Source organism: Aedes albopictus, chromosome 3 (genome assembly GCF_035046485.1).
Source record: "Aedes albopictus strain Foshan chromosome 3, AalbF5, whole genome shotgun sequence".
NCBI lineage: Eukaryota > Metazoa > Arthropoda > Insecta > Diptera > Culicidae > Aedes > Aedes albopictus.
Window position 1 is genome coordinate 167909367 of NC_085138.1, and position 16941 is coordinate 167926307.

At 44.1% G+C, this 16941-nt stretch overlaps 1 protein-coding gene across 3 annotated transcripts in view; it reads right to left on the reverse strand.

Annotated features, from left to right (window-relative positions):
• Positions 1–444: 444 nt before the first annotated feature.
• The window catches only part of LOC109402804 (ubiquitin carboxyl-terminal hydrolase 20), a 54540-nt gene continuing 38043 nt past the window's right edge, over positions 445–16941 (reverse strand). For all 3 annotated transcript variants that reach the window (XM_029856404.2, XM_029856408.2, XM_029856405.2), the window contains 2 exons: positions 2756–3236; positions 445–2535 (listed from right to left, as the gene is read on the reverse strand). In XM_029856404.2, coding sequence (XP_029712264.2) covers positions 1967–2535; positions 2756–3236 — 1050 coding nt within the window. In that variant the 3' untranslated portion in view covers positions 445–1966. The remainder of the gene's footprint in view (positions 2536–2755; positions 3237–16941) is intronic.

The following is a 16941-nucleotide window of genomic DNA, read 5'->3' on the forward strand; positions in this document are numbered from 1 at the left end:
GCACTTAAACCCTCTACTTCACATGGTTGCTCTAGAGCACCATCAATTTTCGACGAACTCGAGACAAACGAAATTAGATGAATATGATGCAATAGTTTTTTTTTTAATATGATTGTAATCTCATTAGGTAAACCCAACTCTCATCTATTTGTTTCAATAGTGGAACTATTAATAAACAATCATAATGCTTTTGATTTACAACTTTTTTTTATGTTGATTTCGAAAAATTTGGCCAATTTGCAACGCTTTCTTGGCATAGAAATAGTCGTTCAAAGTCGTGGGAAAGAAAAGGTTAACCAATTGTGTAAGTATTCATTGAAATCTAAACTGAGAAGCAGACATTACGCCAATGGGAAAGATTTCTTTGTCATCAATGACTCTTTGGCATGTCTTAGTGATAAAGGACATAAGGAGCGTTTCTCACAATTTATGATAGCCAAATAGTTTCGTTTAAAGAATTTATTTCAAGACTGACAAGTTTACGTTCTTCTATTTTTTTTTATTTCAAGTCAAAACAATCTGGATTATCTACCTGCAGGAGTAAAGAAACATCGTGCAACTAATCTGGAAGTGCCACTTTTGATGCACTATTTTTGTGTTGTAACACTTGTAAACTGTCCTACTAATGTGGTTGACTTGTCGTCATTATTGGTGAAGTGAGCAAAACCGTAAAACCTTTTAACCCATTCCGTTCGATGATTTGGAAAAAGAATATGTTGATTGATTAAATTGTTTGTTTGTCGAATTATACTATCGATGATGTGTTGCTACTACTGCTTTGGATAGTAGACAACTGGTTGAATGTTTTGTATTTGTATTGTATAAGAATTTTCTTTTAAATATACCGAATAAATTGCCTCACCGTCTCTTCTAACAGAAAACATAACAGCTAACAGTCAAATCAGGGATTTTTTTATTATTATCTGACCGATATCATTGCTGCATAATTTGCGAATTTACAAAAGAAAAAATGTCCATGAATTTGTAGGTATCATCATATATTTTCAACTGGATGTTAACTTTCGATAGACTACACAATAATTTGCAGGTGTTTTTCGCCTGTTGTAACAAACAATGTCTATCTTGAAACATGTACAAATATGATTTTTTTCTCATACATGAAAAAAATGCTGAAAAATCATATGCATTGAGTAGCATTTTCAACGGGTCTGATACGTTTCGCGTAAAGACGTTTGACATAAAAGACACTTGGTATAAACCAAAAGAAGCTAGAAAGATGTGAACATTAAAGTGTACGTGTACGTGTTTCACGCCAAACTTTCTTTATGTCACATGTCCTTAAACTAGGTAAATTTAATAAACTGCAGTCAACTGTTTTGTGGTTATCCCATATAATACAGTTGTTATTTGGTTTCACATCATTTGCCATTTGGTTTAAGAGTCATTTGGCATAATGCCGTGTTGTTCAAAATTTAACAAAGCCAAGTTCAAAAGAAGAATTGCTGTTATACCAAACCAATATGACAAATGACGATAATGCCGAGTATTCTTTTCTTGGTAACGCTTCTTTGTTTGATTGATCTTATCAAATATCGGCCAAATATGATCGAAAAAAACAGACGTAAAGACTCTCCAAAATACCCTTGAACATTTTTGCAGTTCAAATTCGCAGACTCTTCGGCCTAAATCAGTCAGATAATAAATGAAAACCCCATTACTGAAATGGAATCATACCGAAACGAAACAACATCCATTTGCCACCTAATTACGAGAAATACCTTTTATCTTAAAAGAACAACATCCCTCCAAGAAAATGAAATAGAGGTTAACCCTTGCGCAATAATAAAAAAAAATCTAACAAAACTGAAAATGCTAGGTAATAAATGTTTAGGTACGGTAATATTTACAGATTTCTTGAACAAACCTGTCCCCCGCATTTTTGTTACGACAGAGCAGACTATCAAGAGAATGGCAGAAAACGGAAGCGACGAAGCGATTGCTTTACTCATTTCTCGCTGTCACTGGCCGCGTTGGCAGTGCTGGAAATTTGTCCACTGGCACCGTCCAGGACGATTCCGGCTTTCGCCGCCTTACTGCTGCTCTTCATATATTTGGATTTTAGCTTCTTTCTGCTGAACGACGACATCACTCCGCGCTCGTTCTCCGATTCGGACTGCTGGCTGGCCGTCCGGTGTCCGTGAGACCTGCGTCCCGAGTGATGGGAACGCCCTTTCCCGGTCACTGTCCCATCGTTGTTATCGCTTTCGTCGGCGGCACCACCACCTTGGGCGTCGTCGTCCAGCGAGGTGCTGCTAGTTATGCTCGTTTGATTGAGCAAAGGCATTATTTCATCTACCGATTTTGCGGAAGGGTGAATTCCGGCGGCGAAAGTGTCGCCAACGTTGGCACTGTGAGAGTCATCCACGGAGTTGGAGAACGCCATGGCGGAGGCAGAGTTGCTCATGTTAGAACTAATATAATTGACTTTGGTTCCATTTGACGATGGTGGCTGGGAAAACGATTCCGTCCGGGGGATGACACCGTTGGTCGAATCGGCACTAGTTTGATATTTTCCTAAAGTTATCAGACAAAGAATAGAAAATAAAAGAATATTCAGAATTTGTTTTAGTAATCACTAACTGTATAAATAATACAATGTAATATTACCCAGATACCTATTATACTAATAAAATGGGGAAACAAAAAAACAATCAACATACCATGAGACAAAGGACAAGCAGGATGAGAAAGCAGGGTCAAAATTTGTATCCCACAAACTTATTTTGCCACATACCTTCCGGTCCGAAAAGCCCGTTCGATTTCATTCCGGACCGGTGTCTCCGATCCTTCTTGTTGACAATCTCCAGCGATTCCGGATTGCCGTCACCACCGGCTCCTTGTTGGCTAGCGGCCACATGCTGCTGGTGCTTGAGTTGCTTCCGCCGCAGGTAGGTCACCAAACCATCGGAACTGTCCGCCGATTCAGATTTCTTCGATTCCTTCGACTGCTGTTTTAGTTGCTTCCGCTTCAATTGAACCGAACGGGACGATTCATTGTGGTCGTCGTCATTTTCGTGGTAACCATCGTTGTCCTCAAAGGAGACACTTTTTTGGGGTTTTGCTGCACATTGGGTGCTTGGGGATGGATCTACTGGTGCTACCTCGACGGGATGCTCCTTTTGCTGCTGCTGGTGTTGCTGATTTGCGCTTACCGGAGCAGTGGATTTCACCGGTGGGATGGGTTCACCTACGTCCATTGGTTCGATTTCTCGTTCCTGAAAGACAACATAATATGTAACGAGCTGAATAGCAATTGTAAAACTACAATTTCGCGGTTTATTCAAATTAAGTAACAGTGCACTAGTTATAGTTCTCCAGAAAATTGGGGAGTTCTTACCCAGATCTGTACTAACAAGTCAACAGCTTATTATATTTCTACAGCAGTTACATTTGTTTCTTGTTGGGTGCTGTCCATAAACTACGTAGACTCAATTTTAGTAATCTCAGACCCCCCCCCCCCCCCTTCTCGTAGACCATAGGTTCCCAAACTTTTGAGGTGCGCGACCCCCTTTTGCCAGTAGACGTGCTTTCGGCGACCATAGAAATTCCCTCATTTGTTGTCTGTTACAGTAAATCATTCAACTGTCGTTCACGACCCCCTGGATGAAGGCCGGCGACCCACAGTTTGGGAAACCATGTCGTAGACTTTCGTCCATACAACATTTTCGAAATTTGTATGGACCGTACTGCCCCCACTCGCATAACTGTCCCATATGAATAGGAATCCCAGCAAAGATGGGACTGTTATGCGAGTGGGGGCAGCGTAGACTTTGACCAGACTCCCCCGCTCTCCCCCTCCGAGTCTACGTAGTTTATGGACAGGCCCTTGTCGATACTTTCTACATAAGACGCTCAAGTTACAGTTACCTACAATTATAGCTGTCATCATAACGATTGTGTTAGATTTCCCCGAATGTCGGTTCCCCAAATGTCGTTTCCCTGAACGCCAGTTCCTGGAATGGCCCGTTTCCCTGAAAAGTAGTTCCCCGAATGACCCGTTTCCCCAAAAAGACTACAGCACATTCTTGTTCGAAATAATCACTTGACACAACATGTTCGTGATCTTGGGGACTATAGGTTACTCAAAAAGTTGATCGACCGTAATTTGCCAAGTCGTCAGGGGCAATTTGTTCTAGAAAGAACGATCCACAATTGAAAGGAGTCACATAACCATTCTTCATTCAGCAGTGTTTCAACAGATCTGGAGGAGCAATAAAACTTGAAAGAACCGCCTATTATATAAAGAAGAGTGTCGAGGGGGCGGGGTGCGAAGAAAAATCGTTCCGTTTTGACAGCGAACTATGTATTATGTAAGCTTCAACTAAAAATTAAACAAAATGGTAAGTACACTTAATCCCAAATACAAATAAATATCTTGTAATGGCTTACAATTCGGTGGGCCTTAGCTCGCTCACCCCACGTGTCGATTCCCAGCACCGAAAACAGCAGAATACTGTTAACTATTATTTGTTATACTGTTAAACTTTTAATTATTTTAATTTACTTTTCTTTTCAGGTATCTTCTCTTTTCAGCTACTTCGACAACGGACGGATTGGGCCACTTCACGCAAGCTACGGATTTAATCGGGTTTTACAACTATTAACTGGCCAAACCTAACCTACACCAACCTCAATTTCTGGAACTAAGAACTGCAATTCAGCTACTAGATGTATGACTTTCCCCAACTACACTCTACGAATTCACACATTATTTGAAACGAAATTAGAAATGGACATTAAAATGATAATTTTTCACTACCTTTTGAGTATTAGCTTTGTCTCAAATTCAATAGATTTTACTTCGATATCGGTATCTTCAGTGTGCACTTATGGTCTACCTTTCACAATGGTTCGATAAGAATAAGCAACGTGTTCAGCGGAAATGATCTTCTACTATGTATAGCGCCAGTCACACGGTGCATATATTGATCAATAGTTGGCCGTTTTATGGATGCATTGAATGTATAATATTGTTCAAAAATAGATTGACATCAATCATTCAACTTTTCCCCTATCTTCCGTTTGATCAACCACACAGCAATATTTCCCCTCCATAGCGCATTTTTCTTCAATATTTCCCACCTTCAAAATTGTTACATCAATACTCTCGAAGATTGTTCAAACCATGGGTCAAACTATTCCATGGATCAATTGATTGGTTCAATATTTCCCCTCCAGATCAACCTATCATTCTTTCAATGCAGCAGCGCGTGAACGAGACCATCATCATTGCAGAGCATTCTGCCGTGTTGCCGTATTTTTTAAAATTTAAATAAACAGCTATTGAAATATATTATACAAAAAAAAACTGAATTTAGATGTAATAAATCATCGAACAAAAAAAAAACAATTTATGCAGAAGTAATGTAGTAAATTTATGCAAAGTTTATGTAAAGTAATTTATGCAGAGGTAAATGTAATGAACCCAACGATTACAATGCATTAGTGATAATAAACAGTTCACAACATTTTTTGTGTAATCTTATAACTCGGTTCGTGTTCCACTTTGCTAAAAATTACTGGTGCACTGGCGGTCTCTAACACCAGTTAATTAATAATTTGCACATTATGGTGGTAACATGCTTAGCTGCGTTACCTATAAATTAGAAATACCCCCTTCTGACAAATAACACCCTTCAGTAGTAATTTTGTGTAATGTCGAAATATAAAGGTAATTCAGCAAGACGGCACTGAAGGTGTTTCGAGTCCCATCCCATGGGCTGTCCAAAAACTTTTCGTAATAAAAAATATGTAAAATGTTTGATTATGTAAAAATGGTAAAGCTTAGAAGAAGAAATAATGTGAATAGAAAATTCATTAAAAAAAAAAACATAAATAAAAATGTGACAGAAATGCATTGTATACATTATCTTCCGCATTATTGGCATTGGGATCGGTAGGACTGAAAATCAACCGCACACCCACCGACGACGCATTGATTCAATAAAAGGCTTTGCTTTGCTAGCTGTGCACGTATGATAAGCATGCACGGATACTTTTTTTTTCTCTTTATGCATTAACTTCTCTCATACTGCCGGGAGATTTTCTCTCTGCTCGAGCCGAGCCTCGGCTTGATCTATCTCTCTGGAAAGGGGTAATGTCGAAGATATTGGATTGATACTTGGTTTGATCCTCGTGATTTCATCAATAACCCTTGAGAAAGAAATAATTGATGGAATGGTGGAATAAAGGAAACAAGAAAGCGCTGCCAAATAAACATTTTCAAGCACAAGTTGCGCATCGTAAATTTTCATTAGATTATTTAGGAATAATGTTTAACATTTAACATTGGTTCATTATGTTTTATATCACATCTTTAATTTCCACTAACGTATATGCGATTTTCTAGTGCCTTTAGTATAAAATGCTAGAAAACTCAGTATATTTTCGACAGCTTTGTACTCTTCGTCATGGGGTGTTATCTAAAGTCTGATAAACTGAAAGTTGGCATCACATCGTTGCCAATCAAACTGTTTACAACTAAGTTTCAAGCTATTTGGACGACAAAAAACTCTTATGGCAAAGAGAGAAACACTGCCAATAATACATGTGGAGTTTAGTATTTCACTGGGATGGAATCACCCCTCACGTGCAGCACACACAACTTACCCAGGCTGACGTCGGTTCGCAAGTGGCAAGAGCTAGGATAGGATGTGACACCTGCAACTTCTCTGTCTAATTTCACAGCTTGCTGTCTTGTTTTTCCGCGTTGCTAAGATTATTGGTCCCCAAATTGGTCTCTTTTGGGCTGACTAGTTGTCGTATCCTATCCTAGGGCAAGAGTGAACGCGGTTGGGTGACGCCTGGAGTTGTTGCTACGCAAGCAGGGATGCTAACATTGTCCGCTTGACAGTTCGCATCATATTCAAATGCGCTATATCGCCTGCTGTGATCAATCTCCTTTCCACAGCTTTATGCAGTACATCTTATATCTCACATCCTCCTTCTACTCCTTTCTACTCTAGAGAAGTTTTACACATTTTTAACAAAAAAAAAAGAATTTCCGTATCTCAATTTGGAGTGTTTACTTACAACGATTTAACATATTGCGGAGATTCCACCTGTTTAGACTCCTGCGCGAAAATTAGTTGCGTGGGCCCACAGATATAAAACCAGACCGCGTCCTGGTGAATATTTTACGTTGTGTTGCTAGGTACACATTTGGTGATGATTTTGCATTGTAAGCAAACATTTATAACGCACCTACGCTGAAAATGAGCCTAATCATTTGCGTCGGAATCGTCGGAATTATATATAAATCATCACAACGGGCAAAAAGTTACTGTTATAATACATCATCGCATACGTTGTAATTACTGCCATGAAGCTACCGAATACAGTTTCATTGTGAGTCAAATGGTACCTGACTATGTTGCCGCTACTTTTTTTCAAAATAGATCGAACATTTTAGTGCTTAATTGTAAGAATGATATTTTCCGACAAGCAATAGGAGCTTGCACAGTGACGTCATCATCATCTCTCTATCTCTTTCTCTCGTTCGGGGTCGCTCGATACAGCCGTCCTTGCTCGCGAAATAATTTTGAGGGCAATTCGCCTTGACGGAACTCTTTGAGAGAATTGCGCTGTGCGTGAAAACAATTTTTTTAACATGGGAAAGGATAGGAGCTGCATTTTCAAATGCTTCTAAAATATTTTAGGGACTTCAGATTGAAAAAAGAGTAAATGTTTTGCAATATACTTTCAATTAGCTACACTATAACTGGTTTTAGACAAAAAGTTTTTAAATCACAATGTTATGTCTATAATATAGCGCATCAAAATCTCATTCGATAACATTAAGAACGTTTTGCTTAAAAAAATTTCTATAAAGAATTAGAAGCATTTGAGAATGCAGCTCCTATCCTTTCCCATGTTAAAAAAAAATGTTTTCACGCACAGCGCAATTCTCTCAGAGAGCCTCCGTCAAGGCGAATGCTTACAAATTGTATCTCATTCCGTTAGTTATGTTGGTAATGCAAGCCTCTCTACTTGTAGTATTTAAAAGAAATTACCGGTTTGGTACTGGGTGATCCAGAAAAAAAAAACATCTTGTTATTTGAGTCTTTATTTAATCTTATACCCAAATTTATCCCATTGCACCCTCGTTTAAATTCGAGATATCTGATAAAATACATTATAGATAAAGTTAATTGCCTTGCCATTCATTGAAACACTATTCACAGAAAACAAACTGCATTAACATAATCCTTCTTCTGGCCAGCCAACATTGACGACACTCCTTGATAAATAATATATTGTAACCATTCGATACCACATTTGCACGAATCAAAACTACGTGATTTTTCTAATATTTTGTTTTTGCGTACATTGCCAATGTTTATCTACCATGACAAACAACACGATGCAAACTTCCAATCCGAGATTTGCGCAAAGCAAAACAACGGGATCTTTCTAACCTAGCTTTTCGTAAGCGGACATTGCCGGGAGTTTTCCTCCACGACAAACAACACGCTGTAAGCTTCCGATCCGACATTTGCACGATGCAAAACAACGGGATCTTTCTAACCTAGCTTTTCGTAAGCGGACATTGCCGGGAGTTTTCCTCCACGACAAACAACACGCTGTAAGCTTCCGATCCGACATTTGCACGATGCAAAACAACGGGATCTTTCTTATCTAGCTTTTCGTAAGCGGACATTGCCGGGAGTCTTCCTCCACGACAAACAACACGCTGTAAGCTTCCGATCCGACATTTGCACGATGCAAAACAACGGGATCTTTCTAACCTAGCTTTTCGTAAGCGGACATTGCCGGGAGTTTTCCTCCACGACAAACAACACGCCGTAAGCTTCCGATCCGACATTTGCACGATGCAAAACAACGGGATCTTTCTAACCTAGCTTTTCGTAAGCGGACATTGCCGGGAGTTTTCCTCCACGACAAACAACACGCTGTAAGCTTCCGATCCGACACTTGCACGATGCAAAACAACGGGATCTTTCTAACCTAGCTTTTCGTAAGCGGACATTGCCGGGAGTTTTCCTCCACGACAAACAACACGCTGTAAGCACAAAACAAAACAATTCGATCACTATAGCGCTGCTGGAATTTGTTCTTTTGTTGCACTCTTTCCCATCAATAATTGCCCATGCACAAATAGTTTTCCGCAGGCATGCTCCAGCGGGAGCTACGTCCCCGAAAAATATCACACCGAACTTCCACTTTTCACATATGGGTTTTGTGTTTCCCTCACTTGTTCACTAATGCATGCACATTGAAGGGTGATTCCTCCCAGCAAAAATATAGGTTCCATTTCCTCAATTAAACGAAAAAACTGGCGGGAATTCGCCAATGTGGATGTTCCATACCAGATATACTTTTTAAATTAAATTTATTTGAACTACACTCACCCATAATTATTGTAATTACCCTACCTCAACACACTACAACTACATACACACTGGGTACGATCGCCGAACGGACCGATCGCCCAGAGCCGCATACAGTCAGTTAATAAAAGCAATCGAATAGAAGCACACGCATTTTGTTGTTTCTGCCCTCGCGTCGGTCATACCGAATAGACCAAGTCTATCGAGTCTAGGTGGATCTTCGCAAGTGATAAAGACAGCCTTTTTCCTCCCACGGTTGTGACTTTTCTGTCGTGATCATATCACGGAGCGTGCCACGGGTCAGTGTCGCGAGTGACCATAATCGTATCGTGAACATTTTGGTGCCGAAACCCGGGACAGTGAGTTGCAAATTTGTGCCATTGCACTAGTGCGCGTCGTGGACGGTTCCAGATAACCGCCATCGCTATTCGGGCCGCGTTCAGAACACGTGTTCAAACGCAGTGCAGTGAGAGTGATTTGTTCCCGTGGATAGATCTGTGGCCAAGCCAAGATCAGCATCGCTCCCGTCGGCTCCAGCAGCATCGGAGGATAGCAGCGCAACGTTGCACCGTGTACCCTTCCCAGCCACAGCAGTCAGCAGAATTAAATCGGTCAGGTAGAGTTTACCACCGATCCCAGGTACGTGCCCTTTCTGGTGGTGGTGATCGATTTAATTATGCCGGTGAAGAAGGCAAGCAAGGCCAGCTCAGCTACAAAGCTGAAGCTTTTACATCGTCGTCGCTCGAACATTTTGGGCTCGGCGATGATGGTGAATGAGTTCAACCGAACGTATGAGCCCGCTCGTCAAAACCAATTAGCCACTCAAATTGCGCTTTTGGATGAGTTGTGGCGTGATTTTCTCTCCACCCAGGAGGAAATCGAAATTTTGGAGGACAGTGAGGAACATTTTTCCGAAGAAAGGCGAGATTTCCAACTGTTGTACCTCGATCTGAAAGGGTCGTTGCAGAGCAAGCTTCCCACTGTACCTCCAGCCCCACCCGCACAGCCTCGCGCACCGTCTTCGGTTTGCGCCCTGCCGGCCCAGCCAATAACCAATGTTCGGCTGCCGGAGATTAAAATACCTAATTTTGGAGGCAAGATTGACGATTGGGTACCGTTTCGCGATCTTTTTGTCTCGTTGATTCATTCCAATCAACAGTTGACGGCAGTGCAAAAGATGCACTATTTGCGAGCATCGTTGACGGACGAAGCAGCTCGTATTGTCTCCACACTTGATATTTCTGCTGATGATTATCAAGTTGCGTGGAACCTTTTGAAGGATCGCTTCGAGAATCCTAATTTGCTTATCAAGCGACACATGTCGGCATTGTTGGCGATCAGTCCCATAAAGAAGGAGTCTGCTTCAGGACTGTCGGAGCTGGCCGACAGCTTCGATCGCCATGTGCAGTTGCTGAATAAGCTCGAAACAGTGGAGGAACACTGGAACTCGTTTCTCGTTGAGCGATTAAGCAGTTGCCTGGACCATGGCTCACTGCGGGAGTGGGAAACCCATTTAGACGACGGCCAGAGACCCACTTACAAACAACTGGTCGACTTCATTCATAAAAGATCGCGAATCATCCAAACATTAATGCTCTCCCACACTACCAGTACCCAATCAGAATCTAAACCGTCAAAACCACGCCTCACAGCCCACGTCGCTTCTGAGAACGTGAAGAAGTGCCCTCACTGTAAGCAAGCCCATCTCCTGTTTCAGTGCAGCGGTTTCCAATCTCTCGTTCCGCAACAACGTTTCGAATTCGTCAAGAAGCACGGGCTCTGCATAAACTGCTTGAAGGGTGCACACCTGGCGAAGGATTGCTCCAGCGGTTCCTGCAAGCAGTGCTCCAAGAAACATCATTCACTGCTGCACCTCCCGCCGATTTCCTCTGCTTCGGTTCCTGGTGCACCAGCAGCAGCTCCCAACCAATCTGTACCAGTTGCAATTGGTCAATCCGCTGAAGCAATCGGTGCGCGTTCGTACCAAGTATCGCCACGCGACGCTAACGCCGCCGTACGTCCACCGTCGGCAATTTCCGGTGCATCACCACTCGCGAATTCGTCGTTCCGTACATTTCCGCAATCGTATTCGGTCGGTATTCCCCCCACCACTCCGTCGGTCGATTCTCTCGTCGAAACAAATTCGCCTCCCTCCACCTCCTGTCAAAGTGCTGAAGTGACTCAACATTCTCGTCAGAATACGGTCGTGCTATCGACAGCCGTTATCAAAGTGAAAGATGCCGACAACAACGATCATTTCACTAGGGCGCTCTTGGACAGTGGCTCCCAACCCAGCTTCATCAGCGAATCACTCTGCCAGAAGCTCCGTCTGAAGCGTTTCAAGATCAACTCGCCTATCAGTGGGATAGGCCAATCCACCGTGAACGTTCACTTCGGTGTAACTCTTTCGCTCGCTTCACGCTTTGGAGATCATCGCTTCACTCTGGACTGCCTGGTACTGCCAAAGCTAACGGTGTCGCTACCCAGCCACCACATCAACGTCTCTCGTTGGCAAATTCCTCGCAATCTTCCGATGGCGGATCCCCAGTTCAACATCAGCCAGAAGATAGACATCATTATCGGCGCTGAACTGTTCTTCTCGTTGCTAGAACATCAGCAAATCTCTCTCGCCGCTGGGTGTCCGCTACTACAGAAAACCGTACTTGGATACATTGTATGCGGGAAGATATCGGATCCAGCTCTCGATCCACCGGCAGTCCAGACCAGTCACATTTGCACTGACGACCTTCTCGACAAGCAACTCGAACGATTTTGGGAAATCGACAACTTCGACGTCGGAAGATCCTACACTCCTGACGAACAACGCTGCGAAGATCATTTCCAACAAACCGTTGGACGAGATACAGACGGGAGATACATCGTCCGTCTACCGCTGCGAGAAGACATGTTGCCAATGCTCGGCGACTCCTACCAGCTCGCATTCCGTCGCCTCCAGTCTATGGAGAAGAAGTTCGCTGTCGATGAAGGTCTCCGTATCGCCTACCACGAGTTCCTGGAGGAGTACGAAAGTCTGGGTCACATGGAGGAGGTGAATCCGCGCGCGTCGCGTAGCCCGCAGTTTTTCCTACCCCACCATGCCATCCACCGTCCTGAGAGTTCCACCACGAAGACACGAGTAGTTTTTGATGGATCCTGTCGAAGTTCTACCAGCTTATCACTCAACGAAGTTCTGTTTGTTGGGCCAACAGTGCAGCCAGCTCTGTACTCTACCGTCATCAACATCCGTCTTCCTCGATACGCCGTCACTGCTGACGCCGAGAAGATGTTTCGACAGATCTGGGTGCACCCGGATGACCGGAAGTATCAGCAAATACTCTTCCGGAAGGATCCATCACAACCAGTTCGCATCTACCAGTTGAAGACAGTCACCTACGGTCTCGCTAGCTCGCCGTTCCACGCTACTCGTGTGCTGAACCAGTTGGCCACTGACGAAGGAGAACGTTTTCCATTGGCGGTTCCTGTCATCAAGAAGGGAACGTACGTAGACGATGTCCTCACCGGCGACGACGACCAAGTCAAGCTTGCCGAAACTTGTCGCCAATTGATGGAGATGCTACACCAAGCAGGCTTCGTTCTACGTAAATGGGCCACCAACAATACCGCCGTTCTCGCCAGCGTTCCTCGTCAGTTGTGGGAAACCAAACCAGAACTAGAAATCGATCGCTCCCCTACTGTGAAGACATTGGGACTTCTCTGGTTTCCACAGTCGGATACATTCCAGTTCAAGATTCCAGCTCTGTCGCCGCTGGATGTCGCAACAAAACGCCTCGTCGTATCCGAGATGTCGCAACTGTTCGATCCGCTCGGCCTTCTGGGACCCGTAGTGATGAAAGCTAAGATGTTCGTTCAAGTGCTTTGGGCAGAACACTGGTCGTGGGACGACCAACTGTCCGAAGAACACTCCAGCTGGTGGACAATCTACCGCTCAGAGCTCAATCAGCTACAGGCACTCTCCGTGCCGCGCAGAGTCGTGCAAAACCGCCATTACAGTCTGCATTGCTTCTGCGACGCCTCGAAAGCAGCATACGGTTGCTGTATCTACGTCGTTTCCCGTGACGAGCTCGGACAGTCCCATAGCCATCTGCTGACAGCCAAGTCACGTGTTGCTCCACTACGTGGACAATCCATCCCTCGCCTGGAGTTGTGCGCCGCGTTACTCGGCAGCCAGCTTGCCGACAGCATCCGGCAAACAACGGATTTCGTCGAACCTCCAACGTTTTGGGTTGATTCCAGCATCGTGCTTCACTGGATCAAGTCGCAGTCAAATGTGTGGAAGGTGTTCGTCTCAAACCGGATTGCAGAGATCCAACGTCTTACCAAGGATTGCAAGTGGAGACACGTTCCGTCGGAAATGAATCCAGCAGACCGGATTTCTCGAGGGATGATGGCAAGTCAGATCTCGAAGGACGATTTGTGGTGGCATGGACCGAGTTTCCTCAAAGACCCCGTCGACAGTTGGCCCGAGTGTGTGGTTTCGATGCCGGATCTTCCGGATTTGCAGCAGGAAGCCTGTCCAGTCATCGCTCTGCATAGTGCTACCGTCGACCAAACACTGTGCGAACGATTCACGGACTTATCCAAGTTAATCCGTGTCGTAGCACGATGTTATCGATTTTTCAACAATTCGAGGCTCCCGCGGAGCGACCGCACCATTGGTTCACTGACCCCAGAGGAAGGTGAGCATGCGCTCAAGATTCTCGTACGACAAGTTCAGTTAGCGTCTTTCCCAGCTGAAGTTCACCACTACCGTAGCGCTCAAAGCGTTCCATCCGCATCTGCAACATCTAAATCGCCACTCAAGGACTTGAAGTTGTTCATGGATCAGTTCGGTTTGCTCAGACTCTGTGGACGATTAGCAAATATGAAAGCACCGTACGACACTCGTTACCCGATCCTTCTACCAGCCGATCACCGGCTCAGTTGGCTCATCGCCCGATCCAGCCACATCCGAACACTTCACGGCGGTCCAACGCTCACGCTCGCTACAATTCGTCAACGATTTTGGCCAGTCCGGGGTCGACAGCTAGCTCGCAAGGTGGTACGTCAATGCGTTACCTGTTTCCGTTGCCAGCCACGGCTAGCACAGCAGATCATGGCACCCCTTCCAGCCGTTCGTGTGTCACCTGCTAGACCGTTTATACACTCCGGGATGGATTACTGTGGGCCGTTTCTCGTACGTCCGTTAAGTGGTCGGGGCGCGTCGGTTAAGATCTTCGTCGGTCTGTTCGTATGTCTCGTGGTGAAAGCCGTGCATCTCGAAGTCGTCGCCGATTTGTCGTCCGCCGCCTGCATAAACGCCGTTAAGCGCTTCGTAGCTCGTCGCGGTCGAGTGCTCGAACTACACTGCGACAACGCGACTGCTTTCGTCGGAGCAGACCGAGAACTCCGTTCGATGCGGGAAGAGTTTCGTCGTCAATTGCGGTCCGAGGACTGGGAGAACTTCTGCGTGGAAAGCGGAATCAAGTTTCGCTTCATCCCGGCGAGATCTCCGCACTTCGGCGGTATCTGGGAGGCCGGAATCAAATCCTTCAAGCACCACTTTCGCCGCATCATGGGCAACCGCTCATTTACCGTGGACCAGCTCCAGACCGTCGTTGCCCAAATCGAATCAGTCCTCAATTCCCGTCCTCTCTCTCCGCTTACAGATTCTCCTGACGATTGTTCCGCTCTGACTCCAGGGCATTTCCTTGTTGGCGAACCGCTCGTGGCCATCCCTGAGCCAGACCTGGTCGATGTCAACCCAAATCGACTCTCGCGCCTGCAGGAGATGAAGAAGTCGGTCCAAGATCTTTGGCGTTGTTGGCAGCTAGACTATGTCAGTCAACTCCAGCAGCGAAGAAAGTGGAAGCGATCCCAGCCGGATGTGCGCGTTGGACAGCTGGTGCTCGTCAGGCAAGCGACTGCACCGCCCCTGCAATGGCCGTTAGGACGGATCGTCGAAACCGTTGCGGGCAAGGATGGACGAGTCCGTGTGGTCGTAGTCAAGACCGCTTCCGGACAGTACAAGCGAGCGGTCACAGAGATCGCCGTCCTGCCGATAGCTCCTGCCGAGGAAGAACCGAAGGACGACAACATCGTTACCAGTACAAGTCGAAGTCTCGAAGTCGTAGATGATGGTTGAACCGGACGGCTTCAACGGCGGCCGGCATGTTCCATACCAGATATACTTTTTAAATTAAATTTATTTGAACTACACTCACCCATAATTATTGTAATTACCCTACCTCAACACACTACAACTACATACACACTGGGTACGATCGCCGAACGGACCGATCGCCCAGAGCCGCATACAGTCAGTTAATAAAAGCAATCGAATAGAAGCACACGCATTTTGTTGTTTCTGCCCTCGCGTCGGTCATACCGAATAGACCAAGTCTATCGAGTCTAGGTGGATCTTCGCAAGTGATAAAGACAGCCTTTTTCCTCCCACGGTTGTGACTTTTCTGTCGTGATCATATCACGGAGCGTGCCACGGGTCAGTGTCGCGAGTGACCATAATCGTATCGTGAACAGTGGAGTTTAGTATTTCACTGGGATGGAATCACCCCTCACGTGCAGCACACACAACTTACCCAGGCTGACGTCGGTTCGCAAGTGGCAAGAGTGAACGCGGTTGGGTGACGCCTGGAGTTGTTGCTACGCAAGCAGGGATACTAACATTGTCCGCTTGACAGTTCGCATCATATTCAAATGCGCTATATCGCCTGCTGTGATCAATCTCCTTTCCACAGCTTTATGCAGTACATCTTATATCTCACAATACACAAAGTCACTCTCAAGGCATATAATTTAATCATCGTTCCGTAATCAATCTAGCTATAGATAAATCTGTTTATAACGGATAAAGCAAACATTTTCAATTATAGCCGAAACAAAATAATCAATATAGCAATAACCTCTTATCAGACTTTGTTTTCCAAACCTCTACTGCTTTACATATTTACTATGACATTAGCAAAAATCAAAACTTGTTCGAACCTAACTATTATTTATTTATTTATTTATTTATTTTTAACTTTAAATTTTGTAAGATTTTGTAAGCTTTTCCCCCTTTGAGTGATTTCCAAATTTACATGTTGAAGTTCGAACCTAACTGTTAATACTTATTGTTTAAGCTCCATTCTGTATGAAATATTTTGGTTCACCGGTAGAAGTTCATAACTTGTGTTAGAAATTAAAAAAAACATCAACCTTCTCAAGAAATTAGGAAAAATAGCATGATGAATTAGTAAATAGATCCACTATTTACCAATTCATCATACTTATCCGAGAGATTGGGTTCAATAAATAAGAGTTTATGAATGCTTACAAAAAATCGAATATGGCGTTGTAAATAACCAAAATTATCAAAACATTTTTTTTCATAATCATTAATGGAATTGAATAAGCAAGTGGAATATCGAAATTTGCACTTTTCTAACGATCAAGTCTTTATTTTATTTACAATGCAACACTTTATTTCTAAAAAATTGCTTCCAAAGCATTCCATAAAATTCAATTGAGCTGGCCACCATGAACGCCGTAAACCACGCGCTGAATGTTGGTG